At 43.7% G+C, this 26,791-nt stretch overlaps 2 protein-coding genes and 1 long non-coding RNA gene across 4 annotated transcripts in view; 1 reads left to right on the top strand and 2 right to left on the bottom strand.

Annotated features, from left to right (window-relative positions):
- FHIP1A (FHF complex subunit HOOK interacting protein 1A) overlaps positions 1-6,309 on the top strand; it is a 226,759-nt gene extending 220,450 nt beyond the window's left edge. For both annotated transcript variants that reach the window (XM_081811766.1, XM_081811767.1), the window contains exon 13: positions 455-6,309. In XM_081811766.1, coding sequence (XP_081667892.1) covers positions 455-708 — 254 coding nt within the window. In that variant the 3' untranslated portion in view covers positions 709-6,309. The remainder of the gene's footprint in view (positions 1-454) is intronic.
- Positions 6,310-6,577: 268 nt separating this feature from the next.
- The window catches only part of GATB (glutamyl-tRNA amidotransferase subunit B), a 92,848-nt gene continuing 72,634 nt past the window's right edge, over positions 6,578-26,791 (bottom strand). The window contains exons 11-13 of the mRNA XM_081813111.1: positions 25,444-25,522; positions 10,258-10,392; positions 6,578-8,759 (exon numbers count right to left, since the gene is read on the bottom strand). Of these exons, the coding sequence (XP_081669237.1) occupies positions 8,631-8,759; positions 10,258-10,392; positions 25,444-25,522 (343 nt within the window). The 3' untranslated portion in view covers positions 6,578-8,630. The remainder of the gene's footprint in view (positions 8,760-10,257; positions 10,393-25,443; positions 25,523-26,791) is intronic.
- LOC145720092 (uncharacterized) lies at positions 14,950-18,686 on the bottom strand. The gene is made up of 2 exons (XR_014142809.1): positions 18,131-18,686; positions 14,950-17,915 (listed from the first exon to the last, which is right to left on the bottom strand). It is a non-coding gene; the product is annotated as an uncharacterized LOC145720092 (long non-coding RNA).

Here is a 26,791-nt window from a genome sequence, read left to right as displayed (position 1 = left end):
TCAGGGCTTGATTGGTAAAGGTAGGATGGTCTACCCAATACCAGGAGGCTGGGGAGAGCATGTGGAGCCTCTGGACTCCCCCAAATACCGTGTAGTGAGCTAAGTCTTCCCCTGGTTGATGCGGTGGCATCATTCTTTCCCTTCGCCATGTCCTGGGCATGGAGGGTTCCTGAGCAACCTATTTTCTTGCCACCGTTTCTGCACAAAGTTCCTTGCACAGGGTTTGGGATAAAACTCTTCTATCACATGCCCTGTGCTGGAGGTTATCTGCGGGGCCAATACGTGTGCCACAGAGTGAATAGGGTGTGTGTTCAAGGGCTGTGTCTTGAGACTTCAGTGATAGGGACCGAAGTCACGACTAGACAGTCCACCAGCTCCCCCCACCCCCCCACATAAGAGGGTGGGCGTAAAGGACCAGGGAGTGTCACCGTGACTGTTTTCTTTCTGGTTTCAGATCCCATTCAGGATGCTTCCAGGACAGGAATCGGCAAGAACCTTTTGGATGGTCCCCCTAGAGTGCTTCAGCCCTTCCTGACAAACAGAGCCAAGGTGGCTGGGGTGCCCCCAAGCCTGCCCCTACCGGTGAGGAACACCATGCTGGCCGCCGCCCTCTTCCCCGAGTTCCTGAAGGAATTGGCTGCCTTGGCCCAGGAACACTCCATTCTGTGCTACAAGATCCTAGGTGACCTTGAGGACTCCTGTTGTTAGTTTTTTGTTTTTTTTTTTTAAATAGAGGTTCTTGTTTTTTAAGGTTTTAGTGTCTTGACTGAATGTTAAATGCAAAGCTGCTTACAAGAATTTCTACTTTGATATTTCCTGACAATACTTGATTTGTGGGGAGGGCAATTTTCTGTATACCTCCTCTCTAGCCGGGTCTTTCCACCTTATATAGAATATAAGTCTCATAAGCTGGTGGCTCCTTTGGCAGGTTTTCTTTCTTCCTCAAGTTTTCCGACTGTTATTCTCCCATTCCTTTGAGTCACTCATCTTGCAGCTGAGATCCCACTAAGCAAATACTGGGGTTCGGTGGTTTCTGGAAGTACCCCATGTCAGAAGGCTAAGCTCTTCCACACAGCACATGAAGAATGCACATCTTCTCTGTTGCCTTCTGCATCTTGGCTCCATTTTATAAAAGGGAAGAATGAAGGTGGAGCCCCTCTTGCCTCCATCACACAAGCACATATCTTCTGTCCCTTTGCATTTTACTTCCAAGGTTTGCACTCTGCCCAACACGTTGCCTTATGGTGCAGGCAAAACCACTGGTCTCAGCTCTTTGCCTGGGAAGTCAGATGTAGTTGAGAATTTGGAATGCGGGGAAATTTTCTTGTTGCTTGAGAGCTTTCTTTAATCAGTATATCACTACTTAAACACTGGAAATAGTCTTATTTTAGTAAGATTTGCACAAAATGAAATGTACTTATGCAAACTATTACATTGGTTTTTAGAAGTTTGATCTGATGAAGAATGCAGGGTATCATATACTTCTGTATCATTATTTTTTAAGTGTTTTATGAAAGGCAAACATTAATTTGTGAAGCTATTTCACGGTGTTTTTTTTGGGGGGCAAGGGGGGCATACGGAGCGGGGGAAAAGGATAAAGGTAAACTAAATGTAACCTGTAAAAATATTGGCGATTATTTTAGATTCTGTTTGTGTTCTCTCCTACGTTGCACTTTGCAGAGAAACAGGAACTGTACAGCCTCTTTGGGACCTGGGATGTTAGTGCAAACAGGTCACGGGGAGCCCTGCCAAGCCAAGTGCCTGCCGGTGGCTCACTGCACACAGAAATGCTGCCTTCTGAGTAATGGGGTTCATTAGAAGGCTCCAGTATGATGTATTAGTGCCTCTGTCCTGCTTTGCCGTCTGCTCCAAGAGGTGTAATTATACTTAGCGGCGGTCTCCTTAAGCCACCAAGAGGGGGAAACACACACAATAATTGTGCATTAAAAATGAGACCATGAACAGCTGATGTTTATGGATATTCAACTCCACCCCCTCTATTTTGGGCAGGTGAGAAGCACATAACAAGGGTGGGCCTCCCTGTTTGGAAGGAAATTGGAAGTCCCAGCTCTCCTTGTTTTCTTTGTGGACAGGGCTGCTGAGCCCTGGGGGCGGCCCTAGGTGTGGCGCTCGGGGTTCAGAGTACGGGTCTGGGTTTAATCAGGGCCCTTGCAGAGGAGGGCAGCGGGAGACAGAATCACATCTGAGACCCTGCAAAGCCGAGGCTGCTGCCCTTTTGCCCTGCATGGATCTTGGAGCAGCTTTGTATTGAGAGAGAGCTAGCCCATGGAACGAGGCCCCTAGGAGACCTGGTCTGGGCTAGGAGGCTCTCAGCAGCCAGCCTCACAGTGTTTCCCAGTCCAAGCAAGAAACCAAAGATACCGACCTTGTTGTCCACTTCTGGCTTCACATCCGTCTGTCTTGAAAAATGGTTTGCCCTGCTGTGCTATGGCAGCGGGGAGTGTACGAGGCCCTGCGGATGGACCTGCTCGTGGCTTCCTGGCGCTCACTTGTATTGGCAAACCCCAGGTCTCCCCTGGAAAAGAAGGTGGCTCAAGATAGAGAAAAAGGAACAGGAAGGTGGAATTTAAGCTGTAATTTATTTTCCTCTAGCTTTGTTTTGCACAAGTATTTATCTTCCAGTTTGGACTTACCAGGCACGTGAAAGGCGAAAGTCACACCTGGGAAGTGTATTCCTTAGCTTTTTGATGTGATGTACACTTCTCTCCATTATCTGGTGTTGGTGTCGATTCTTCTTCTGTCCATGTTGCTTTATTACATACAGAACACCACAGTCCCCTGTGTAGAAGGTGCCCTTTTAGGAAAGAAATTGCTTTTGTGCCTCCTAGCATTTTTTAAAATAGGTACTGAACTAGACTTACCTTAAAGGAGGACAGAGATGACCAGTATCTGGGGTGGGAGTTGGGAAAATTAACTCCCAGGCTGGGGTGCTGTAGCAAACTCACACGATAACCCTATTTGGAATTGGGAACTGGTTCATCTTTCTGAATCCGGTATAGGCCTCCCTCCAGAGTATTGTGTTCAAGGGTTTTCAAAATGAAGTCAGAAATTTGACCTGGAAATACATTATGGAGAACTGGCAAACCCCACAGGGTTGAGGGAAACAGCTGGGTAGCTTAGGTGAGGATGTTTCAGGGAATAGTGTGGACATAGGAGAAACCGCAGAGTCCTGAGGCTATAAATAGGAGAAGGCAAATCCTGAGGGGTTCAGAGGAATGAACTTTGATCTAGGCAGATAGGAAGATACTATACAGCAGGTGGGTGATGATGGGAACTCCTTGGTGGGAAAAAATCATGGTAATGAAATAGAATATTCCAATCAAAGTAACAGGTGAGGCTCTTAGAAATTTTTTTGTCATGTGTTTGGGAGAAATTTGTCAAGAGACTGGCATATGCTTTAAAATGTGGCCCCGGAGTATGGTCACTTTTCCACGCGACAGGCTCCCACTCAGACGCTGTGCTCCTTGCTGGAAGACACAGTGGGCACAGACCCTTTTGCCGAAGCCCCGAGAATGGTGTCGCTGTGTCTAGCCTGATGGTCCTGGGCAGTGAAAGCAACTGGAGGGTTCCTGGAACCTCACACATAAATCTCAATTCATAATGCTGGGTCTGAGGTAAAGTTCTAGATGGAGTGCATTTTATGATTCAAAGTATATGTGAGCAATGGGATATTTAAAATTGATTTTTAGAAATGACCAAGGAAATGTTTTTAAAATTTCAAAGAAATTCCAGGTGAGTTTAGTCTAAAATACAGTTTCTTGGGGGGTACACTACAATTTCCCAGCCATGAAACGGAGATGCTGGAGTAACCAGTTGAAGAGATGTGATTTTCATTATCAGTACTTCCTTTCCTTGGTATTTAGAGGAATCATGAAATTGCTGCCCTTTCACCTAGTACTGTCTTGAAAAATACTTTGCCGTATTGGTGGGTTGGAACTGAGGTCTCTGTCATGGGTAGGGAGGATGCATTCAGGTCTTTTATGTCCTCAGGAGTACCTTTGTGGTAGTGGCTTTGATTTAGGTCAGATGTAGTTGCTGGTTTCCAGTCCATTGAGACATCATGGAGCCCTGGTGTTGTCGGGAGAGCATCCTCTTAGGAACAGAATCCAGAAACAGGATACGAGAATATTTGGGTTGCCTGAATGTTCAGTTTGGGCAGCCAGTGGTATTCAGGGTGGAAAGATGTTTTGACGTCTCTGAACGGGCTTGGTTGCCGTGATCGTGTTGGGTTGCTGCCCAGCTGTTCCGAGCTTCGGGGTTGTGGAAGGGCTGCACATTTTCAATCCGGATCTGTATGCCCGGGTCGCTTTCGTGAGAGTGCTGCCTGGCCGGGGTGGGCCGTGTCATGGGCGAGCTGGGCAATGTGTGCAGCATGAGCTCCAGTTCTCATTTAAGGGCAGTTCAGTTTAATTGCGAATGACAGGTCTATTTACTGAAATGGCTATCAAGCTTGCCATTTTTGTGAAAGACGTTATTGCAGGACAGCTATTATTGCACGTGCAACTTCCAAGTCACTGGCCCGGGCTGGTGTAAATTTGTGGCTTGCCGTGAATTGCAGCCAGCTCTGCAGTGTTGGCTTTTCCTGGAAGCAGTAGTCCTCTGGTGGCTGGGGCCACACCAGCTCTAAGTCATTAAGCAGATATTCTCAGGCCCCCTTCTCGCTTCAGCCATCGTTCTATAAATCCCACAGCACTCCTTCTCCATCAGATCACAGCTTAACACAGAACACTGTCAAACCGGTTTATACTCCATCCTTAAATCACATCATCGAGGAAGCATTTTAAGAAAATGGAGTTGATTTTTTTTTCCCCCTCTCTTGAATGACTGTCATAAACTTAATGCTTTAGAAAGAGCTCTTTGGAAGACTAAGAATTGTTTTCGGGATAATTTTGCCTCAGTAAATCCTCTCTACGTTCAGGCATTTATTGGGCCATTACTTGTTTTGGAGGACATATTCTCTGGCCGCTCATTAACTGGATAAACAAACAGGGCGTTAATGAAAGATTTTTGGTGAGGTTCCCCACAGGGAAGAGGACAGGGACACGATGGGGGAAGCCTTTAGTTCCTCGGTGTCTGCACTTAGGATCCTAAGACAGATGATGATTTTAGCTAGGACTGACCCTTCCCATCCTATTGCGTCATTGTGAATTTTGTTCCTGTCTTATGACGTGTGAGTAAACCTGTCAGCCACACAAGTTACAAGACCCCCAGTAGGCATGGTCGGTATGCGTTCAATGTGTAGTTCAGGCATCTCTTGGGGAGCTGAGATTTACTGTGTCATTTTAGAATCGGACAAGGGCGATGGAAACTTTTTTTTTTTTTTAAAGATTTTATTTATTTGACAGAGACTGCGAGAGAGGGAACACAAGCAGGGGAAGTGGAAGGCGGAGAAGCAGGCTTCCTGCTGAGCAGGGAGCCCAATGCGGGGCTTGATCCCAGGACCCTGGGATCATGACCTGAGCCAAAGGCAGACGCTTAACAACTGAGCCACCCAGGTGCCCCGGGCGATGGAAACTCTTGGGCCAGATTATAAATTTCATGGAGCTGAGGCTGCATAAGTCTGTGCTTCTGAGTGTGTCTGCTTTTTATTGGGACAAGTCTGCAAAAGACCTGTAACAAGGCCCCTTTTTGCCTGGAGATATTTTTAAGAGGGAATTTGGTGTTGATCTTACTTAAATGATTTTTGCTAAATTGTTTGACTAAGGGAGGCAATGAGAGAGGATTTCAATCAGATTCTATCCATCTCTCACTTTAGGGCCAGCCGTGTTCACAAATAATCCATGAAGACATTTGTCTAAGATGTGCCAGAGAAGCATGGCAGCCGTTTCCATGCTGCTCTTGGTACTGGGTAAATAACATGGCCTTTGAGATAGACTCAGTGTGTTTTTTCCCCCAGTAGTCACTATGTAGAATCCTTGAAGTGATGCAGCACATTCAATAGAAATGAAAAAGACAATATGAACTGTGGGTCATTTCCATAAGCTGTGTATTGAATTAATCAACTCAAAGCTCTAGAAGGTGTGTACTTTCAAAAATTCCATAGCCTTCTTCCAGATAAGCAATAATTACAAAAGTGTATGTGTGTAAGCTCAGCTAAAACATGCTAAACTTGGTATAAATTACAATTAGCTTCCTTTTCTTGGGGCACATACACTTTGAAAGATAAAAACAGAAGTTCACCTTGATGCATAAGCCTGGACAGAGTCAAGAAGCTCCTTCCTAGACCCAGATGTCCAGAATTTAAAAGCCTACTAGTTGGCAGCACCAACCTCTCATACCAAAAGGCCCCACAAAAGGCTGTCTGCTAATTTTGTTTTATCGATTTAATCAACCTTCGCTAAAGTTATTCTGTGTCAGGTAGTGTGCCTAGTGTTGAGGCTTACATTCCCAACCTCCCACCAGAACCAACCAGCCGACTTCCTTTTCAACTAACAGAACCCATGGTTTGGGCATGACCAGGTAGAGCTGGTTCATGCCGACCTGGAGAAGAGCCAGTTTTCCAGCACATTCCCTTCCCAACCTGTAAGTGTGGATTCCAATGACAGATGGCAATGGCTTTACCGAGGACACCAACTGTTACATTTTAATGAGATTTTCACCAGAACAGCAAAAAAGAACCAGACTGAATTCTCACTCATGCAAAGACGTATTTCAAACTATATTTGACTGAGGCCTGTTTATGAGCAGAGCCATACTTTGTGAATTTCTGACACCATTATGCAAACATATCTTTTATAGTCAGGTTCCAAGGAAGGTATCTGAGCTGTGCCTTTTCTATTAGCAGTTATAACAATGTAACTGTCCAGTTTTCAGAATTTCAACAGTGGGCATTCAAGACCATGGGGAAGTTGTCAGAGGTCAACACCCATCACTTGAAGGTCAGGTGTTCTCATGATGGCATTTTTCTCTGGAAATGATCAGTCCATAATACAGTTCACACTGGACATAACAGTTTTGGGAAACTGTCTCCATCAGCTGCCTCCTCACCCCGCCCCCCCACCCCATCACCCATTTAAGCAAGGCCTTGATTTGAAATGGTGTGGAAAGATCCCCCAGTGGCTTCTATAAAGTTTGATGTCCCAGAAGCCAGACCTTTGGTGAAAATGGAGTTTGTAAAACAAAGCTGAACCCTATTACTTCTTACAAAACAACGATCCTGCCAAAATCCAGTCTCAGACGTCTTTGCCCATTTGTAATTCAGACCTGCAATGCGAGGAGAGAGAATGGACTCTGCCTTTCTCTCTTATAAAGAAAAAATATCTTACTTCTGGGTTCAGTAGTTTCCAGTATTGGAGCAGAATGCGTGAGGGCCACACGGCCTCCTGGGTGAGGGAACACTTTCTCTCACAATATTCTAAGTCATTCTTTTTGAAAGTTTTTTTTTTTTTTTTTTAAAACCTTACCTCCTCATGCTTGTCTGGAATAAACCACACACCTGGTTTCCTTTCTGTCCCTGCTTTCCCGGCAGGGTCCGAGGGAGGCTTCCGTCACACTCTGAGGGAGGGAAGTCCTGAGCACTGTTCACTGCTACATTGGTGACAGGGAAGGCCTGCTTGTCCCCAGTCCCCCAGCTGCCACGGCAGCATCGTGAGGGAAGTGCTCGGACTCTCCTGGGTAGGCTTGGCAATTCTGTGTAACATCTGAGACTGCAGAGAGTCTGTTCTTCTCCTGATGCCACAGTTTGACATGTACTCTTCAGAAGCAGCCTTGAAACCGGTCGTTAAGTGTGGCGAGTCAGAGGGAACAGCGGCACGCGGTGCACGCTGGGTGCAGGAGAGAACAATGGCATTCCCATCCCGAGTGCAGGGGCCAAGCCAGCCCAGCCTTCACGAGGGTGTTGTTAACTGTACCACAATTACTGTTAAAGGTCAAGATTCTGATGTTCTAGTTTATCATCTTATTCTTCCCAGGCAGAACAAATCAATTTAATGTTAATGGCTTGTTTATCTTTCTTTGGCCTGGGGGTGGGGGTGGGGGTGGGGAGGGAGTTGTCAACTGCACAATCTTTGAAGTGTAAGTTAATTTTTTATGTGATAGTTCACTATATATTTTATTCATTAAATTTATTTGAAAACTTCTGTTTGTGTGTGTGTGTGTATTTTTAACAAAAAATTTTTCATTTAATTCTCAGACCTCTACCTTCTGGGATCCCTAGGGAGCTGAACAGGCAAAGACACTTTGAGTCCATGGATGAGGGAAGGTAGTAAGACTAACACCCTCCTTCCCATCCGCACGAGGCCTCCTGTTTACAGTGTGTCGATTCTGTGTTGGTTTTTAGCTCCACTCATCTACTTTCAGGTCTAAAGTACTGCATCCCAACGAATGAAAAGTTTTCTCAGAACGGTGACAGCATTTGAAACAGGGTCTCACTTAGTTCCGAATCACTGAGCACTGGAACTGTGCTATTTCTTCCCCACCACTGCATCTGGAACCATCTCGAAGTCAGTGAGGCAGCCGGGCTGTCGGGGCTGGTCTATCTGTGTAGGTGGCATCCCGGGGCTGTAGCTGGGGCCAGGGCCTGGGAGCCCCCGGATGGCACGCGTCATGGGCTCCTGTTCTCAGTCGAGGCCACTCTGCTCTCCCTCGGGCACAGAGGGACCCAGAATGGCTCATGACGACAGCTTCCTCTCCAGGATCTTCTTTATCACAGTCGGGTCTGCTCGGCTGAGAGTTGCTTTTCGGACCAACCCAATCAGTTTGTTTATAGCTCTGGGGTTTCCCCTCTTCACGTCCATTACCTTTAAAGATAGGAACTGTTTTAGAGGAGAAAATAATGACACGTGTACTTAAAAATGCTAAGTTAAGGTTTACGTTTACTGACAAATTCAGTTTCTTTTCTGTTAGCATTTGATACAAAATGAGAAAAGGAAGAGGGAGGGGGTGAGCTTCTGAGGTCTCTGGGCTCCTGGCCACTTTGCCTTTTGGGGAAAGTGGGCAAGGAGAGGGCTGTGACGCACTGTGAGTGCTGGATGCGGCGAGAGCTGGTGCACAGGGACGAGGGCGCTCGCCTGGGCGCCGCAGTGACATGAGGACGCGGAGCTTCTCAGTCTCGGGGTGAGTAACCTAAGATGAATGATCTAGTCTAGTCAGAGTGAGGTCCTTCTCTAATCTTCCAGTGGTGGTCAGCAGGCACTGAAATGCATGGCTTTCCTTCTCCCCCCAACTCCCTGCCAAGACGACGCGTTTATCAGAAAACAAATCCACAAAATGGCAACTCTCTGGGAGCATTTGGGTTGGGGAGTGCGCTGTGGTGGGCAAGATGGGGACAACAAAAGCAGGAGCCTCCAGATTCCTGTCAAATAGCCACGGACTGTCAGGGCCACCCACCCTGACCTTCCGCTCTGCAGCATCTTGATGGGTAATGACATCTGTGGGTATCTGCACTCGGTGCCGCAGAACGAGTCCAAAATGGAAAGTGTGCCTTTATCAGTCACTACAGATGAGGCAGGGAGATGGGATTGCCGAGACCCAGCGCAAGCTCATTTTCCTTATCGAGAGCTCTTTTCAGAGCTGTTAGTGTCTCTGGCAAGCTGATGGGTGGGGGGGTATTATTCTGAAAGAGATGCTAGCAATTTTTTACCCACTAAAAAATCTCTAGACAGTATGATTGGACTTGGGAAGGGAGGGATGGTACTCATTTTAGCTTTTATATTTTGTTCTATGCCCAGAACACAAAATGACTTGGTTTTCAGCTATGCCCCTGTCAAGGATTTTCTCCATAATTTACAAATAATTTCCCTTTCTGCCTTTCTTCCTACCTCTTAAAGGCAGGGAGCTAAAGTGTCTGCCTATCTTTCTTCCCTTTCTGCAGTCATGCCTGCTGGTTTATTAGTGAGAGGTCTCCTTATAAAGCAGAGCTAGCTATAACAGATTCAAAGTGCATCATGCTGGGAGGTCAAAACTTGGATCTAGTGAGCTTGATCAACACCCCTGAAAACCCAACTCCATGAGATTAAACCCCAGGGGTGGATATTCCTTGTAGGAAAAGTTGTATTTTTCTAATATTCACCTAATTTCAGCTCTTGACCTTAGCTAAAAGCAGACACAATTTATTAGGGACTTCCTGATGAAATTGGGCCAGCCCTTATTAGGAGGCGCCTCTGGGCTGCGAGGGGAAGCAGTGGAGAGGCTCTCGGCCGAGTCCTCAGGCTGGCGCTGGCCCTGTGCTGGCCAGGAGGGTGGACCCTTGCCCCGGCTGCACATGAAGCCCCTCTTCTCCCTGCAGGTGATAATTACCACTTGAGGATGCCCCTCCATCACGGTGTGGCAGACCCGTTCCAGCGCCTCTTGATCCTGCATCAGTTCAAGCTTCTTTTCTGAAACAATCTGCGATGGAGTCTTCCCTTTACTCCGCCACAATTCCTCAAACACCTCAGGCCAGAGGAGGGGGAGAGAGATGGAGAAGTGAATACTTGCTCCGCTTGCCCGGGGCCAGGACAAGCAGAGTTGGGGTGTGGGAGAGCAGATTCGGTGAGGTCCCAGCTGTGTGGCTCTAGCCCATGGGGCGCCCGTCTCCTGAAGCACCTGGGACGAAGCTGCTCTAGAGGGCGCGCAGACACACCGGGCACCTTCCCGCTCGGACTCAAACCCCACGGCAGAGAGGGGCTGGCGGAGGTGCCAGATCACGAGCCAGAGAGCCAGGCGCAGCTCCGTCTCCTGTCCACCGAACAGATTAACTGAGGTGCTCCTCTGCTGAAGGAGCGGGTGGCAGAGGCTGAGCGCGGTAGCCGTTGCCCTGCCGTGACGTCCACACACAGTCAGCCTGCTGGGAATCAGGACGTTCAGGGAGCAAGAAAGTGGCCCCGTAATGAAGCTACAAAATGGAAAATAACTAAACACATAAATCATAATCCACAGGGGCCTCTGCCATGCCACGTTTATCCCCTACTGGTGGAGCTAGGCCCAAAGCTGGCTGGAATAATTAAGTTAATTGTGTATTTTTCTACTTAAAAAAAAATTGCAGGAATAACAAATTCCCAAACTTATCAAAGTAGGGGGAAAAGGAATACATTTTTAAAGAAGGCATTTCCTAGGGTAGCTTTCCTCATTCCTCTTGTTTTTCTAGTGTAAGCTGGAAGGGCGGGGGGTGTGTTGGGTTCCTCGGTTAGTCTCCTGTGGCGCCTCCTTCATCTCTGCCTGCAGTCAGTACCGAGCACGGAATGTTCCTTGTGAACATTCTGGCTGAGAACAGGCCAGCCAGGAGCCACTCCTCCCAGAAAAACAGAGCTTGTCAATAATTAGCACATACAGCAAAACAGAGGAAGGGGAAGATGCCTGGAATCTCAGTAGAGCTCGAAGTTTTCCCCAGTCTGGATGGAAACAAACCACAGATATTTATCATGGCTGCAACAGTCAGTGCCCCTTCAGCTCAGCTGTCCGAGTACCCACAGCGACTGTGGCCAAGAGAGGTCTTTGGTGGGCCCTCCCAGGAGCTCCCCTGCAGGGCACCCCTCTGGCTACACTGCACAGCCCTGGCTGCTTTTGGAAAACCTGTCGTTGCTCTTAGAAAAATACTGAATATATATGCCTCCAGTCAATTTTGCAACTATTTATTCAGCCAGAAAAGGGGTAAGGCACTGAGGGAGAGGGCCACAAAAGCAGATAAGAACTTTCCCTGCCTTCAACAAACTTATTAATGGAGTGTCAGCAGCATAGGAAATGGAGACCAGAACAATCTGTAATGCAGATTATACTCGGGGAGTTGCCAAAAGCAAGTCTGAAGAGTTTCTTTGACCTCTTTCCCTGATATGTTTTTCTTAAATTGACTTAAATCAATTGTTAAAACACTGTTTCTAATTCTATGAGTAAATACATGTTAGGGGGACATGATCACAATGGCAGAGTAAGACGATCCTGAACTTGTCTCCCCCATGGACACACCCAAACTACATCTACATGTAGAACCACCCTTGCTGATGACCACCTGAAGACTAGCAGAACAGCTCTCCCACAACTGAAGATCTAAAGAAAAAGCCACACTGAGATGGGTAGGAGGGTCTGGCAGACATGTGGTCTAGTCAGGACCCACACACCTGGTGTGGCACTCCACGGGCGGGGCGGATACCACAAATGCCGAGGTCCTCCCTAAGGTTCAGGCCCTGCATCAGGCACCCCTGCCCTGCGGACCTGCACTGGGAAGATGAGCCCCATCCCCATAATCTACTTTTAAAAATCAGCAGGGAGAGCAGGAGGGCTATAGGAAACAGAGATTCTGCTCTTCAAGGGCGGGCACACAAGCTCACTCTGACATCCCGCTCAGAGGCGGCAGTTTGAAAAGTGCTTGGGCCATACACGAAGGAGATTTATTGACTAATCTCAGGGTATGTGCCAGAGGCATGTGGATCTGTGGGAACTTGCTTGGCCAAAAGAAGAAATGGCGCACTGGTAGGTGCCATTTCTGATACTCTCCATCTACCTTGCTAGCACAACTCAACCCACCCAAATGTTCCCCTGCAGACCTACCCTGCCTGTCCTGGCAGGCACCCCTCCAAGCAGTTCCTGTGCACCACACCTGGGGCCTAGCAGGGACCAGCACTCCCCCAAAGTGGCTCCTGCCCTGCTGTGGTGGGTGGACCTGGCTGGCCCCCACCAGCATGCCCACAGCAGTTACAGACACGCACTGCAGCCAGGTAGGCTGGGGGCCAGCCCTGCTCACCAGTGTGCCTGCAGCACTAATGGCCAAGCACAGCAAAACAGCGCATGCAATCCACAGAGGGAACACCCCTGGAGCACTTGGTTCTAATGACCAGGAGAGGCTGTGTTTCTGGGCCCCACAGGACACCCACGTAACGTCACTCCTTCAAGACTGGGAAATGTAGCTGATCTGCTTAATACACAGAAACAGACAGGCAAAATGAAGAGACAGAAGAATATGTTCCAAACAAAAGAATAAGACAAAACCTCAAAAAAAAAAAAAAAAAACCCCACCAAAAAAAACCCAACTTAACAAAATGGAGATATGCAATCTACCTGATAAGGAGTTCAAATTAGCAGTCATAAAGATGCTTGCCAAACTTGGGAGAAGAGTGGATGAACACAGTGAGAACTACAACAAAGAGAAAATATGAAAAAGAACCAATCAGAGCTGAAGAATACAATAACTGAAATAAAAAATACAGGAGAAGGAATCAACAGCAAATTAGAGGATGCAGAAGAATGAAGAATGGATCATCATCTGGAAGATGGTAGTGGAAATCACCAAAGATGAATAGCAAAAAGAAAAAGAGAATCTTAGGGCGCCTGGGTGGCTCAGTTGGTTAAACAACTGCCTTCGGCTCAGGTCATGATCCTGGAGTCCCAGGATCGAGTCCCGCATCAGGCTCCCTGCTCAGCAGGGAGTCTGCTTCTCCCTCTGACCCTCCTCCCTCTCATGCTCTCTCTCTATCATTCTCTCTCTCAGTAAATAAATAAAAATCTTTAAAAAAAAAAAAAAGAAAAGAAAAGAAAAAGAGAATCTTAAAAGCAGCAAAAGGAAGGCAACTAGTTATGTACAAGGGAAACCCCATAAGACTATTAGCTGATTTTTCCACAGAAGTCTTGCAGGCCAGAAGAGAATGGCATGATATATTCAAAGTGCTGAAAGGAAAAAACCTACAACCATGAATACTACCTGGCAAGATTATCATTTAGAATTGAAGGAGAGAGAGAGAGTTTCCCAGAAAGAAAAGCTAAAGGAATTCCTCACCACTAAACCAGCCTTACAAGAAATGTTCCAGGGCTTTTTTTTTTTTAAAAGATTTTATTTATTTATTTGACAGAGAGAAAGAGCACAAGCAGGGGGAGCAGCAGAGGGAGAGGGAGAAGCAGGCTCTCCAATGAGCAGGGAGCCCGATGTGGGGCTTGATCCCAGGAACCTGGGATCATGACCTGAGCCGAAGGCAGACGCTTAACCGATTGAGTCACCCAGGCGCCCTATAGGGAGTAAGAAAGAAAAGGCCACAACCAGAAGTAAGAAAATTATGAAAGAAAAAATCTCTGATAAAAGCAAATATACAGTAAAGGTAGTATGAAGGTTAAAAGACAAAAGTAGTAAAATCAACTATATCTACAAAAATTAGTTAAGGAGTACACACAAAATAAAAAGATTTAAAATATGATGTCAAAAACATAATGGGAAGGGGAGGAAAAATGTAGTGCTTTTAGAAAACACTAGTGCTTTAGTGTTTGAACTTAAGCGACCATCAACTTAAAATAGACTGCCATATACATAGGGTATTATATTAAAAACCTCATAGTAACCATAAACCAAAGACCTATAATAGACACATGCAAAATAAAGAAAAAGAAATCAAACATAGCACTAAAAGTCATCAAACCACAAGAGAGCAAGAGAAAAAGGAACAGAGAACTACAAAAACAACCAGAAAACAATGAACAAAATGGCAGTAAGTACGTACCGAACAATTACTTTAAATGTAAATGAATTAAATGCTCCATTCAAAACACATAGGGTGGCTGAACTGATTAAAAAAAAAAAAAGACCCCAAAATGCTGCCTTACAAGAGACTCATTTCAGATATAAAGACACACAGACACTGAAAGTGAAGGGATAAAAAAAGCCATTCTATGTAAATGGAAATGAAAAGAAAGCTGGGGTACCAATAATTATATCAGACAAAATAGATTTTTAAGACAGACTGTAACAAGACAAAGAGCACTACATAATGATAAAAGGATCAATCCAACAAGAAGATAGAACAATTATATCTATGCATCCAATACAGGAGGACCTAAATATACAAAGCAAACAGTAACACAAAGGGAATAATTAACAGTAATACATTTGGCCCTTGAGAGCTTGTTTGGAGGTTCTAGCAGGGGAGCGCAGCTACTTGTATACCCTTGACCGAAGAACGGTCCTCCTCTATCGGGGAAGGTCGTCCTCTTCGACTGAGCGTGCAGCTTCGGGAGGGATGCACATGGAGCGGTGAGGGAGGAAGGGGACACCCGCCTAGCCAGCCAGATCAGCCGAATCAACCCTGGCGATCAATGGGGTGACAGATGTCACAGCCAGATCGCCCTCACATCCTACATTTGGCCCTTGAACAACATGGAAGTTAGGGGTGCTGATCTGTGTAGTCAAAAAGCGCACAGAACTTTTGACTCCCCCAAAACTTAAGTACTAACAGCCTACTCTAGATCAGAAGCCTGATAATGTAAACAGTTGTTTAACATATATTTTGTAATTATATATATTATATACTGTATCCTTTCAATAAACTAGAAGAAAATGTTATTAAAATCAAAGAGAAATACATTTCTGTACTGTACTTATCAATACTGTAAGTGAATGTTGTCTGTTCACAAGAATCATCTGTCAGTACCTACACATCAATATTGTCTTACACAAACACTATTACATGTGTTAAAACAAAAATGGAAAGACAACGTGAAAAAAGTTGTATTTACAAAATAAAACCTTTCTAATATATATTGAAAAAAAAACCAAAACGTGTATAAGTAGACCTGTCCAGTTCAAACCTATATTGTTCAAGGCTCAACTGTATAATAATAGTAGGGGCCTATAACACCTCACTTACATCAATGGATAGATCATCCAGACAGAAAATCAATAAGGAAACAGTGGTCTTAAATGACACACTAGACCAGATGGACTTAACAGATAAACAAAGAGCATACCACCTCAAAACAGCAGAATACATATTTTTTTCAAGTGCGCATGGAACATTCTCCAGGACAGATCACATTGGCCATAAAACAAGTCTCAATAAATTTAAAAGAACTGAAATTATATCAAGCATCTTTTCTGACCACAACAGTGTGAAACTAGATATTGATTTCAAGAGAAAAACTGGAAAGCACACAAACATGTGGAGGCTAAACAACATGCTACTGAATAAACAATGGGTCAACAAAGAAATCAAAGACAAAATTAAAAAAAAAATACCTTGAAACAAATGAAAATGGAAACAAAGCATTCCAGAATCTATGGAATGCAGCACAAGCAAATGTTCTAAGAGGGAAGTTTACAGCAATACAGGCCTCCCTCAAGAAACAAGAAAAGTCTCAAACAATCTAACCTCACACCTAAAGAAACTAGAAAAAGGAGAATAAACAATGCCCAAACTTAGTAGAAGGAAGGCAGTAATAAAGATCAGAGTAGAAATAAAACAAATACACACACACACACAGAAAAGATCAATGAAACCAAAAGCTGTCCCTTTGAAAAGATAAGCCAAATTGGCACTTTTAGTCAGACTCATCAAGAAAAAAAGGGGTCCCAAATAAAGTTGGAAATGAAAGAGAAGTTATAACTGATACCAGAGAAATTCAAAAGATACCGTGAATGACTAACATAATTAAAAAAAAAAAAAGAAAACAATGGATCGTGGATCACCACATCAAAAACTAATGATGTATGGTGACTAACATAAAAAAAAAAAAGATACCGTGAAAACTTACACGCCAAAAAATTGAATAATCTAGAAGAAATGGATCAATTCCTAGAAACATATAATCCTCCAAGACTGAATCAGGAAGAAATAGAAAATCTGAACATACCAATTACTAACAATTGAAACTGAATCAGTAATAAAAAATTTCCTAACAGGGATGCCTGGGTGGCTCAGTTGGTTATGTGTCTACCTTCAGCTCAAGTCATGATCCCAGGGTCATGGGATCGAGTCCCACATCAGGCTCTCTGCTCAGTGGGAAGTCTGCTTCTCCCTCTGCCTGCTGCTCTCCCTGCTTGTGCTCTCTCTCTCTCTCTGACAGATAGATGGATAAAATCTTAAAAAAAAAAAAAAAAATTTCCTCACAAATGAAAGTCCAGGCCTTGACAGCTTCATAGGTAAATTCTACCAAACATTTAAAAAAGAGTTAATACCTATATTTCTCAAATAATTCTAAAAAACTGAAGAGGAAGTAACACTTCCAAATTCATTGTACAAGACTAGCATTACCTTGACAACAAAACTGAGGACACTCCCCCACCCCCCCAAAAAAAAAAATCATAGGCCAATGTCCATGATCAACAATAGATGTAAAAATCTTCAAGAAAATATTAACAAATTGAATTTAAAAATAGGATGGGGTTGCCAGGTGATGGGTATTAAGGAGGGCACGTGTTGTGATGAGCACTGGGTGTTAAATGCAACTAATGAATCACTGAACACTACATCAAAAACTAATGATGTACTATACAGTGGCTAACTGAACATAATAAAAAATAAAAAATACATTAAAAGGATCATACATCATGATCAAATGGGATTTATTTCAGGGATGCAAGGATGGTTCAACATCACAAATCAATTAACACAGATACACTACATTAACAAAATGAGGATAAAAATCCTATGATAATCTCAAAAGATGTAGAAAAACTTTTTGAGAAAACTCAACATTCATTTATGATAAAGAATCACAAAAAGTAGGTATAGAGGAAGCATACTTTAACATAATAGAGGCCATTTATGACAAGCCCACAGCTAACATACTCAATGGTAAAAGCTAAAAGCTTTTCCTCTAACATCAGTAACAAGACAAGGATGCCCACTCTTGCCACTATCTTATTCAACATAGTACTGTAAGTCTTAGCTTAGTCCTAGCAATCAGACAAGAAAAAGAAACAAAAGCATCCAAATTCATAGGGAGAAGTAAAACTGTCACTATTTGTAGATGATAGGATACTATATAGAGAAGACCCTAAAGACTCCACCAAAAAACTATTAGAATAAACAAATTCAGTTGCAGGATACAAAATTAATATATAGAAACTGGTTGTGTTTTTATAATGAAATACCAGAAAGAGAATATCAAACATACCTAGGAATAAATGTAACCAAGGAGGTGAAAGGCCAGTACTCTGAAAACTACAAGACACTGATGAATGAAACTAAAGATGACACAAATAAATGAAATGATACTCCATGCTCATTGAATGGAAGAATTTATATATATATATATTTTAAAGATTTTATTTATTTATTTGACAGAGAGAGACACAGCAAGAGGGGAAACACAAGCAGGGGGAGTGGGAGAGGGAGAAGCAGGCTTCCCGCAGAGCGGGGAGCCCGATGCGGGGCTCGATCCCAGGACCCTGGGATCATGACCTGAGCCGAAGGCAGACGCTTAACGACTGAGCCACCCAGGCGCCCTGAAGAATTTATATTTTTAAAATGTCCATACTATCTAAAGCAATCTGTAGATTCAAAACAATCCCCATCAAAATACCAATGTTATTTTTCACAGAACTAGAACAAATAATCCTAAATTTGTATGGAACCACAAAAGACCCTGAATAGCCAAAGCAACTTGAGAAAGAATAATAAAGCTGGAGGTGTCATGTTCCTTGATTTCAAACTATTCTACAAAGCTACAATAATCAAAACAGTATGATATTGGCACAGAAACAGACACATAGGTCAATGGAAAAAAATACAGAGCTCACAAATAAACCCACACTAATACAGTCAATTAATCTATGACAGAGGAGGCAATAAATATAATGCAGAGAAGACAGTCTCTTCAATAAGTGGTGTTGGGAAAACTGGACAGCTACATGCAAAAGAATGAAACTGGACCACTTTCTTACACCATACACAAAAATTAACTCAAAATTGATTGAAGACCTAGATGTAAGACCTGAAACCATAAAACTCTGAAAATAAACAGTAAAATCTTGAACACTGGTCTTAGCATCTTTTTTTTTTTTTTTTTTTAAGATTTTTATTTATCTGAGAGAGAATGAGAGACAGAGAGCATGAGAGGGAGGAGGGTCAGAGGGAGAAGCAGACCCCCTGCTGAGCAAGGAGCCCGGTATGGGACTCGATCCCGGGACTCCAGGATCATGACCTGAGCTGAAGGCAGTCGCTTAACCAACTGAGCCACCCAGGCGCCCTGGTCTTAGCATCTTATTTTGGATTTGTCTCTTCAGGCAAGGGACATGAAAGCAAAAATAAACAAATGGGACTACATCAAACTAAAAAGCTTTTGTACAGTGAAGGATACCATCAACAAAATGAAAAGACAACCTGCTGAATGGGAGAAGATATTTGCAAGTGATATATCTGATAGGGGTTAATATCCAAAATATATAAAGAATTTCTACAACTCAACACCAAAAAACAAAACAAAACAAAAAAAACCCCCCAAACCTAAGTAATCTAATTTAAAAAATGGGCAGAGGACCCAAGTAGATATTTTTCCAAAGAAGATATACAGATGGCACAGGAAAAGATGCTCAACATCACTAATCTTAAGGGAAATGCAAATCAAAACCACAATGAGACATCACCTTCTGTCAGAATGGCTAAAATAAAAAACACAAGGAAACAAATGTTGGCGAGGATGCAGAGAAAATGGAACCCTTTTGCACTGCTGTGTAGGAATGTAAACTGGTGCAGCCACTGTGGGAAACAGTATGCAGGCTCCTTAAAAAACTAAAAATAGAACTATCGTATGATCCAGTAATCCCACTTCTGGCTATTTATCCAAAGAAAATGAAAACACCTATTTGAAAAGATATATACACCCTTATGTTCATTGCAACACCGTTTGCAATAGCCAAGATATGGAAGCAACCCAAGTGTCTATCGGCAGATGACTGGATAAAGATGTGGTATATATACACAAAGGAATATCACTCAGCCATAAAAAAGTATAAAATCTTGCTACTTTTGACAACATAGATGGACGTAGAGGGTGTTATACTAAGTGAAATAACTCAGAAATAAAAATACCATATGAGTTCATTTATATGTGGAATTTAAAAACAAAACAGAAACTGACTCATGGATACAAAGAAGAATATGGTGGTTGGGGGGGAATATATGAAAGGGATTAAGAGGTATAAACTTACAGTTATAAAACAAATCACAGGGATTCAAAGTACAGCATAGTGAGTACAGTCAATAATACTTTTTTTTTTTAACTTTTACATTTTACAGTCAATAATACTTTAATAACTTCAGTAACAGATGGTAATTAGAGTGTAATTAGAGTTATGGTGATCACTTTATAATGTATATAAATGTTGAAACACTAAGTTGTACACCTGAAATTAATACTATGTGTCAACTATACTTCACTTAAAAAAACAAGTTAATACATATTCACTGTAGGAAATAAGGAAACATGGAAATGATAAAAAGAAATTACCTATATTTCTCATTCCCTCAAGATAACAAATGTATTTTGGTGTTTTTCCTTCCCATATTTTTCTTTGTTTCGTAACATAGTTGCAATCATAACATATGGACAGTTTGTGACCTGCTTTTGTTTCACTTACTGCAGAACTACTTTTGTGTATTAATAAAAAAATTTAATATCCATCAAGCGTATTTATCATAATGTAATTAAATGATCCCTCTGGTAGGTATTTAGACTTTGACCAGTGTTTATTTTGTTCCTCTGCACAGTCTCCAAAAAAGGGCATAAGAAATGTCCAACATTCAAGAAGAGAATGTGGAAATCTCAAGAGGGATCCAGATTGCTGGCTCAAAATGGAAATCACCTGCAAGGACTTGCTTATAAAGAGTCTATGCAGCAACTCTTTACAGGAAAATGAGGCGGGACGCTCAGCGGACTCGGACGGTCCCTGCGGCCCAGGACTGGAAGCAGGCACTCCTGGCAAACACAGGAGGTCGCTCCTGGGCCTGCCTCACTTCTCCTGGCCCAAGACAGCCACCTTGGCAGAAAGCACAGGGCGGACCTGAGCAGGCGGACTGGGGGGTCAGCCTTTGCCTGGGACCTAATACAGTGGGACCCGACCGGCTCAAATGCTTGTTGGATTTGCCTGAGCCAGAAAGCACCAGAATAGAGGTGGTGTGAGGCAGCCCGGGGATCACTGCCAAACCACACCATTCAGGAGGAAAAGCAGGACAATGCTAGGATGGATACTTCTAACTGCAGAGAGCTGGCTGCTCCCTGAGAAAGTAGGGCGGGGGTATAAAGGAGTGACGCTCGAGAAACATTTCAGCAGCCTCCGGGAACACATGGGAGCCCTGGGTCTGGGGGTGCTCTCTATGCCCTGTTAGAACACATCAGCTAATTATTAACTTCCCCAATTAGTCAAGTGGCCACCGCAGCCCAGCCCCAGCCCCCCGGGCCGATGCAGTAGACTCCAGTTGTCTCATCCTGTGCTCATTTCTGTTTCAGACCCAGACTGTGCACTCCTGGCTGACGCCCAGCAGTGTAGGAGCCGCTGAAGGGGTGGCCAGCCTCCAGGCCAGCCTCTGCAGGCCTCCTGGGCCCTCTGGCTGCAAACACAATGGCCTCTGTGGTCACCAGCCTCGTGCTGCAGCGTAAATCCTCAGCTTCTGTCTGTGTTTAATTCCCACCCTGGGAAGTGCTATCCAAGTACAATTGTTTCTGGCTAGGCGTGCAGCTCCTGGGTCCTGCTGCTGCCCACCCGAGACAAACATCTGCAACAAGGGATTCCTAGGGTAGTGCGGGCCATCTGTGTTAAATGCCCACGGGGAGCATGGGGTCACGCAAGCTGGGAACCCCCAATCACACACTGACCAGGGAGCCGGCTCAGACACACGGGCAGAAGCTCAGCCTTCAGGTCCCTGGGGACCGAATTCACACACCCTTTCAACTACTACCCGACTTTCTCTAGCTAGTGCTACTGTTAAAGTATCTGGAAGGAAGGATGCAAGGAAAGCAGGCAGGCCCCTCGCCTGTCCAGGGGTTTCCAGGGTCAGACTGTGGAGGAAAGGTCTGTTCAAGGGAGAAGGCAGGGAGGGGGCTGTGACAGTTACCGAAAGGGGGGCGGTCACCTCTGCTCAAAGGCAAGTACTGGGAAAGGTTATTCTTCTAGAAAGGCACAACCACCCACCCAAGCCCCTAAGAGAAGTGGGGCACAGTAAAATGCACATAGAACTGAAGCACTAAAAGGGAGAGAAGACGACATCAAATCATTTGTAACCGTTTTACTGCAGGACACAGAACATTTTCTACATTAAAAGGGTTTGGTGATTTCTCTTTAAAGCAGACCCCAAAGACCAGAGGAAATGGGTTAAGTGGCACACCTACATGTTAAAATTCAATTTCCATCTCTACAGAATCCCAAGCCGGCTTGGTTCCAGTAGGAATGCTAACTGGACCATCCCCAGAAGAGAGTGGATCATCCACATCTATTTTAGGAGGGCACAAAGGGGACACAAACACACTCTGCATGGTTTCCCCTGGGGCTGCGCTGGCCAGCAGTCTGGACAGCACCCGGGGCCTCTGAGTCACAAGAGGCTCAGGATCCTGGGATGCTGTCTGCAGGGGAACTGTGACTCTGACGGCCCTCTCCTTGGGGAGGGGAGGAGAGGGGGCTGCTACCCACCACTTTGACAGGTAGCACTGGATCCTGTGACAGGAATCCAGATGATTTTGTCTATGGTTACCAGGAGGCTGCTCATAATGATAAATCCTTTTCTCTTTCCATTTCTGAAAAATAGGGGTGCTTCATGGTAGCGACCTCTCAACTCCCCTGGACCCTGGGGTGCCTTTAAAGGGATGAGGTTTGTAAATCTCAGAAGCACTGCTGAACACCTGTGAGGAAGGTGCAGTGAAAGGTGTAAGGGAAAACATCAATAAGGAGTGGAAGCAGAGAATTTTTCTGCTCTGCTTGAGTACCCTCTGACTCACAGGGTTTCTCAAACCCAAGGCCTACCTGGATTCTTTTGTTAAATTCAGTAAAAATTAATTGTAACATTTTTCTCTTAAAGAGCATATACTATAAAAGACACAAGAAGATGCTCAATGTAGTTAGTCCTTAGGGAAATACAAATCAAGGCCACAGTGAGATATCACTTTACACCTACTAGGATGACTATAATCAAAAAGACAGACAAGTGCTGGGGAGGATATGGAGAGACGAACCCTCATATGTTGTTGGCGGGAATGTTAGTGGTGCAGCCAGTTTGGAAAATAGGCAGCTTCTCAGAATGTTCAATGTACAATTACCATATGACCCAGAAATTCCATTCTCATAGGTCCATACCCAAAAAACCTGAAAACATACACTTAAACCAAAACATCTGAACACAAATGTTCAAAGCAGCATGTTTTTCAAGAGCCAAAAACTAGAAACAACTCAAATGTCCATTTATTGATGAACGGAGAGGCAAAATGTGGCATATACTTACAATGGAATATTCTTTAGCCTTAAAAAGAAATGAAGTACAGGCACATGCTACCACATAGATGGATTTTGAAGTATCATGGTAAGTACAAGAAGCCAGACAAAAAAGGCTACATAAGCCCATTTACATTAAATGTTCAGAACAGGCAAATCCGTAGAGACAGAGAGTAGATTAGTGGTAACCTAGGGCAAGGGAGTTGAGTATGTTAGCTGTGGGCTTGTCATATATGGCCTCTATTATGTTAAAGTATGCTTCCTCTATACCTACTTTGTTGTGATTCTTTATCATAAATGAATGTTGAGTTTTCTCAAAAAGTTTTTCTGCACCTTTTGAGATTATCTTTGTTAATGTAGTGTATCATGCTGATTGATTTGTGGAGGTTGAACCATCCTTGCATCCCTGGAATAAATCCCATTCGATCATGGTGTATGATCCTTTTAATGGGAGTGACTGCTAATGGTTTGTTTTCTGATGTGATGAGAATGTTCTGGAATTAGTGTTGATGGCTGCACAGCTTTGTGAATATACTAAAAACCAATGAACTGTGCACTTCATAAAGAAATAAACTAAAAAAAAGAGTACTATAACTTCTTACTTTCTAAAGTCTTTATTTCTCTAACCTCATGTCTGCCCATCCCATCAATCTATCCTTATAATGGTACATGTGCATGGACAGATACCTGGAATGGTGTTCACCCAACATTAATGGTAGTTATTTCAAGGTGGTAGAATCTGAAGATCTTTGTATTTTTCTGCATTAAATTCTTAATAATGAACAAATGTCTTTTTTTTTTTTACCAGAAAATCAGTAAGTGATTTTCTTAAAAACAGAAAAAGTAGAAAAATAAAAAAAGGAAAACGCCCAAGGCAATAATATATACAGGAGATTCCCTCATGCCAGCATACATTTAACACCTTTCTAATCAGACTTTTATTTTAGTTTGATTACCTCATTGCAGCCAGGATTCACCCGGGTTCCTTTAAACATGCTGGAAGTTGACAGAATCCAAAGGTGTCCCTATCTATATCTGAATCAGCTGTCAGCATCTTCTAGCATTTTCCATTTCTTCCCATTGAACAAATCATATTCACTGTACTGGGTTTCCTTCCTTCCTTCCTCCCTCCCTTCCCCTTTCTCCTTTCTTCCTTTCCTCCTTCTCTGCCTCCCCAGGTCTGGTGGGACAGGATGAATGAGAAGGGGAAAATTTTTTCCCCTTTCATTTCAAATGCTACAATTCATCTGCTCTTATGTATACATATAGAGTTTTTTTTCTACCCTCAGGCCATCTAATCTTTCTGCTACTGCTGAGCACTGTCATAAACATTTGTATTCTTCTGACATCCAAGCAACCAAAATCCTTTCCTACATGTGCCAAGGTCCCTGCAGTTGACAGCCTCACTGGGTGGTGGGGAGACAGAACCTTTATTAGTTCTGTTTCCAGTTTCATTGCACAGAGCTGGGTGTGAGCTCCACAGTGCCTTATAACTAGCCCAAAGCAGCTGCTATTCCAAAGCCTCACTCAGTACCTGCCACTGCTGCCGATGTGTCTAAATAGTAAATGCAAAAGGCACCATTAAAGTCACATTAAGTTTCTGTCTGAAGCACTGATGGCTTCGATATCCAAAGTTGAGATCAGGCTGCCGCCTTGGTGTTCTTTGTCTTTCTGGGAACTTACTTGTGAGAGTTTTCTGGATTCCAGGAATCTTTCGGCCACCTATGACTGTCAGGTGGAGGGTGATGAAGCTGAGGCCACCTCTGATGCGGCTGCTGGTTTTCGCAGCTTGCGTTCACCGGGCGCATGTATAAAATTTTATCTGCTAAGTGACAGGCAGTCTGACCTCATCCTCCTTGCTGGAAGACTGAATTTCAGGGGGCGATGAGGCAACGAAGACCACCAGTAAGCCCCTAGGACTGGCTGGGCAGCCGCGGAGGACTGACAGGGACCAGTGGGTCAGGGAGCAGTGCCGAAGCCGCCCCTGACCTTGGCCTTGCGGGGCACAGGGGCAGTGCGCATGCTCTGAAGCCCCCACAAGCTGCAGTCCCACCTTTCACATAAACAAATGTTTGGAAAACATTCCAGGCAAAACCAAACAGGAACTATTCCCCCTGGTTAGGCAAAGATGAGAAGTGTATTACCTACATCGCACATACTGGCTTTTTTTTTTCTTTTGCTAAACGAAATGTTTCTACTTCTTCAGTATAAAAACAGCATTTACAAGCATTGAATACTTCAATTATGAAATTCACTTAGTGATGGCATTTGGCATAAAACATTTACTGGGATAGCACAGCAGTCCGAAGCTTTAGGAAGCGTTGACATACCTGTTTAGCTGCTGATGAAGAGATGGCTTTTCTGTCCAGCAGGTTGAGCAGCTCAGCCAGTGCAGAAGGTGTGACAGGACTAGCAGCCCCCGAAAGGAGAGAAAATAAATTTACATTTCACACTGTCAGCATATCCATTTATGGTTATTCAGAAACAAAGCCCTTGATTTTGTAGGTTTAAATAATTAAACCCACACCCAGGAATGGAAATAACACGCCAATTGGGCTCTATTTTATTTATTTATTTTGTATTTTAGGATATAACAAATTTCGGTGACTAGTGTTGTTTTTCTTTATTTTACTACTCAACAATAATGACTGTCTGGCAAAAGTTGTAGCAACAGACAACTGCTCAGTTTAATTAGTCAAAAAAAGGAGTGGCTGCAAAATTCATGAACCATGACAAGAGAAAAAAACCAAAACAAAACAACCCAGTAATTAAATATTTTCAAGATCAGCCTAAAAATTACTTCAAACAAAAGAGCTAACAAAGCTACTTTTCTGAGTGTTTTTATGCAAATATAAGTTCTTTGTACTTGTAAGAGCTTTTCTTTAAGGGAACTCTCCATGACTGCCATCCGTGTCCTTAACTGTCCTTATGGGCATCAGCACAGACACTGTTCTCTCCAGACTCACAACAGAAGGGTCCAGAATCCATCATATCCATACTTTTAGGATGTGACTTACTTGCCAAGATCCCATGATAAAAGAAAGGCCAAGGAGCAACCAAACCCATAAAGTGTCATTAATTCACATTTGGGGGTAGGAGTGGTGTGTGTGTGTGTATGGGGGGGGGTAGTGCCTAGATTAGTGAAAAGACAACACTGAATTACACACCATTTCTTTAAAATATGTGAATTTGCTACTTTTAAACACATAGAGCAACTAGGCTAATAAAACGCTGTTTATCTGAGGTCATTAAGGGACTAATTTTAAATAGATAGGAAGGACTTATAAATAGCACATCAGTGTGAATGAGAGCTTCTGAAATGTTTAACGCCAAGGGAAAACACCTTCTGTTTATGTCTTAGTTCTAATCAATCACAATTAATTTCTTTGTAAGCTCCTAGATAATGAAAAGGAAACTGCCATGGAGGCCCCATCCAGTTTCCATGAATTCCAAACCCAGTGAGTGCAAGTTCACCAGCTCTGACTTACTGGACTCTGGTTCAAGTCCAGTGAAGCCTCATTAGGGTTGTTCATTCGAAGCAGCTGCCCACACAGGGGCAGACCATCATCCTTAAAGTCTTTGTTTATCCAAAGTAGGGATAAAAGGTAATTCCAAGTGAAAACTAGGTTTGGAGACTAACTGGTGTTATTAAGTTGGTATCTGGAACATCTGTGAACC

The sequence above is a fragment of the Leptonychotes weddellii genome, chromosome 2 (genome assembly GCF_054177405.1).
Source record: "Leptonychotes weddellii isolate Sample4059 chromosome 2, ASM5417740v2, whole genome shotgun sequence".
Classification (NCBI taxonomy): Eukaryota; Metazoa; Chordata; class Mammalia; order Carnivora; family Phocidae; genus Leptonychotes; species Leptonychotes weddellii.
Note: the sequence above shows the minus strand (reverse complement) of the source record. Positions and strands in the feature narration are given on the sequence as shown.